This window comes from Rhizophagus irregularis, chromosome 21 (genome assembly GCF_026210795.1).
Source record: "Rhizophagus irregularis chromosome 21, complete sequence".
NCBI classification, from domain to species: domain Eukaryota; kingdom Fungi; phylum Glomeromycota; class Glomeromycetes; order Glomerales; family Glomeraceae; genus Rhizophagus; species Rhizophagus irregularis.
Window position 1 is genome coordinate 2,690,819 of NC_089449.1, and position 3,914 is coordinate 2,694,732.

General features: G+C 23.7%; 2 protein-coding genes across 2 annotated transcripts; one reads left to right on the top strand and one right to left on the bottom strand.

The window, feature by feature from the left end:
• The first annotated feature begins 363 nt into the window (after positions 1-363).
• OCT59_014002 (uncharacterized protein) lies at positions 364-2,058 on the top strand. The gene has a single exon (XM_025315067.2). The coding sequence runs from the start codon at positions 619-621 to the stop codon at positions 1,342-1,344; it is 726 nt and encodes a 241-aa protein (XP_025183686.1). The 5' UTR covers positions 364-618; the 3' UTR covers positions 1,345-2,058.
• Positions 1,813-3,713, bottom strand: OCT59_014003 (uncharacterized protein). The gene is made up of 8 exons (XM_025315066.2): positions 3,636-3,713; positions 3,456-3,565; positions 3,220-3,359; positions 2,988-3,123; positions 2,762-2,898; positions 2,516-2,664; positions 2,352-2,437; positions 1,813-2,276 (listed from the first exon to the last, which is right to left on the bottom strand). The coding sequence occupies exons 1-8, from the start codon at positions 3,665-3,667 to the stop codon at positions 2,182-2,184; spliced, it is 885 nt and encodes a 294-aa protein (XP_025183685.1). The 5' UTR covers positions 3,668-3,713; the 3' UTR covers positions 1,813-2,181.
• Between the last annotated feature and the right edge of the window lie 201 nt (positions 3,714-3,914).

Sequence of the window (3,914 nt, forward strand, 5' to 3'; positions counted from 1 at the left end):
AATATGATCATCATTGAACATCTTTTATACCAAAAAATTATTTCTTTGTTAAAAAAGTACTAAGTGGGGTGATGTATGGGTGATGTAACATCAACAAAGGAACAAACAACTAAACATATATATATATATACGGTATTTATTTTATTATTATTATACTATATAAATTATTTTATTTATCATTTATTTATTTACTGTATATTATATATATTATTATTATTATTATATATATATATATATATATATTTTTTATCATTTTTTTTTTCACCCCTAAAAAATTATTCTTTCCTCTTTTTAGTTAGTTTATAATCAGGTAAAAAAACTTGTATCTTATATATAACCCCACATTTTCCTCACGCATTTACCACTCACTCATTTCTACCTTCTAATGAGAAAAAAATAAAAATAAAAATAAAAAAAAATTATTTTTTTTTTTGAGTTGGAATAAAAAATAAAATAATATTAATAAAAAAAAAAATAATTATATATATAATAGCTTTTTTTTCTAATATCTCCACAAAAAAAAAATTTATTCACACCATCAACAAAACAACAACCACATTTTTTTTTTTTAATACAACTCACACACATATAAAAACTCAATCTATTATTATTAAAAAAATGATGTCAATAACAAGAAAACCATCATTATCTGATATCTTAAACAATGAAACTTCATATCCATATTCACTTGATGATTTTGCTACTTTCCTCGATCAAACATATTGTCTTGAAAATTTAGAATTTTATACGGCCGTAAGAAGATATACTTATTATGCTTATAATTTTTATAATTATTCTTCCTCTCCTATGTCATCAAGTCTTGATTCAGACTCAATCTTGGAATCTCCTTTAGTTGACCCTAATTATGAAGATGATTCTTCTTTACGTGGTGACGCTCCTGCTCATCTTAATTTTCTTAAACAAAAATTACATGATTTAATATCAACTTATATTTTACCAAATTCACCAAAAGAAATTAATATTCCTGCTGAAACTAGAGATGATTTATTAGCTAACGTATTTCAATATAATAATTATCATCCTTCAATATTTGATAATGTAAAAGATCAAATTTATGAATTAATGGAATCTTCAAGTTTCAATCAATTCTTGGTAGAAGCTGGTAATATAGAATTAAGAATGTCAAGTGAAAGTGAAAGTTGTCAAGAAGATTCTGATCATTCTTCAGTATCTGGAGGTGGTAAAAGTACCTCTAATAATAATACAAAAAGTAATAAACATCTAAGAAGATTTAGTGGTTTGAAATTAAAAGAAAAATATAGAAAATTATTAAAAACAACCACTCATACATCAACAAAAAGTCGAAACAGTTTCTTATTATAAAAAAAGTTTTTTATTATATTATTATATTATTTTTTATATATATATTATTTTTATATAACACACACACACACACCAACCAAACCACACACAAAAAATGAATATTCGCTTTTTTTTTTTTTATTTATTTACATATTACTATTCGTAATTTATTATATACGAACCGGACGACGGACTATTTTTTGTTTAAATGTTTTTAGATTTTTTTTATCGGCATAATTTTTTCTTTTTGCATTTGAAAAATCTTTTTTTGTAATATATTTTTTTTTCTTTTAAATTTTTTAAATTAATCCTTTGTACAGTTTAATAGAATTTTTACATATTTTTATATGTAATCCCCCTCAAAAAAAATTTCATTTTTGATACCTTCCCAATAGTTAAGCAACAAAAATTAAAATATTAAATAGGCATAACCAAAATAAAAAAAATAAAATTATCTACATTACCCTTAAAATTATCCGAATATAATCTAAGCTTCGTTATTGAAAAATGTTTCGTATTTATTATTTTGGAATCAAACCATATTTAATTATATTTACTATTAAAAAATTATACGCCTACACCCAACCCCACACACACACACACTTTTTTTAAATATATAGAAAGATTTGTTTTTAAATATAATGTAATTAATTTAGATAAAAACAAAACCAACACGACTAAATTCTTGATTTTCAATATGAAATAAAAAAATATTTGATATATTTTTTATTTTAAACTACTATTTTGTATTTATTGAACTATGAAAATGTAAATAATGATGTCCCATTATCATAAAATGATTTAATATTTGTATGTAAGTACGCACTCACGCATATGCATCTTCTATCATCAGGAGTCTCAAGTTCCAAAGACCGTTTCGAACGCATCAGTTAATTTTGATTGTAAAAATTCCCGTTCACGTTTTTGTAATCTTTTACGCTTATTCTCTGTGCCTACATGTGTATACATGTGTAAAAAAAATATTAGTTCATATAGTTCTTATTTAACCATTATGTTTTATAGTTTACCTTCTCTAGTTAGGCAAATTACGGCATTTGTAGGAATGAAAGATGTTAAATTTTCATATGTCAAGTTAATATCCACACGATCGTTGCTAAGAATTAATATAATGAGTTAATATATTACGTCTACAAAAAAAATCTACGAAAACAATGATAAATTTTTTACTCACTTATCCTTTAATAAAATAGTGAATTCTATAGAAGAATAAGCATTGTTGACTCTTGGTTTACGATTTAATTTATTATTGGTTAAAGTTCGTACTTCTTCGCGTCTCATTACGAATGCTTGTAAATAATCATCAACCATATTTGCGAATTTCTATAATTGATGAGGATGTTTCATTAATAAGAATATGTTTCAATCAGAATTCTTGATACTTTGAACGAACTAATATTTCAAAAAGAAAAATATTTACATTCATATCCTTGTTTAGATATTTAGCTTCCAACTCGTCTAGTGGAATGAAATGTGGTAAGGTATGTCTAAAAATACTTAATTGTTCATTCTCCTGATTTTGTTCCAAAAAAATATAATAAGGTTCAAGATACTTTGCTATATAAATAAAAAGATTTTATCGTTAATCAATAAACGAGAAAGAAAAGAAAACAGAAAAAGTTGATTAAATCAAATAAATTAATAACCATTATAAAAAGTTTCAAATCTTAATCCAATACGGTTTTCTTTTACAGGAAAAATTGTCTTGCCAGTTAATCGATATGCGTTCAAAATTTTTTGATATTCACGTTCCTCACTATCTTGTAATATCTCTTTCATCATCTAACGTTCATATATATATAAAAAAAAAAATAATAAATCTCTTTTACAATGGAGGTGGTAACTTTTATAAAGAATTAATATTTAAAAAAATCTTACATGATCCTGTAATTCATTTTGATTCATGTTCATACTATCATTAATATTTTCTTTACCAATGACATCACGCAAACTTTGTGAATTTTTAAAATTTTCAAATATTAATTTCTTCTCATCGCGTTCTTTCTCAAGTTTTTGAACTAAAAAAAAAAAGAAAATTTAGTTTATTAAGTTTAGTTCAAGAAAATATTTTTTTGTTCTATTTATATATTTAGAATAAAAATTTGTTTACATACGTTCATTTTTCAGTTCTACTATATTAAAATTCTCATATTCTTTCAAAAGAGGATCGTTAAAAACGTCGTTAGTATTTGATGAATCTTTGAAGAATTTAACTTTCTTTGAACTATATTATTTAAACTCTTTCATTAGAATCTTTTATGTTGAGTAAATTATAAATGATGAAAGTCTAGTACCTTGATGAGCCTTTTCTATAATATTTAGACATTGAGGATCGCGTTCTTTGTGTAAATTTTAGGAAATGAAACCGACGCGTGCAAAGTACATTACAATAACAGATTAAAACAGTGAAATGGCGTATCACGTGATGATATGGATTTAATAAATTTGCCCAATTTTGCCCGAGATATTTTTTGGGCGGAATTAACTCAAACTAGAAAAAAATTTCGAAAATCATTTAATCATTTTTCTGTATTTTTTTGTATTTTTCATTGATTTTTATCAAAAATATCAAT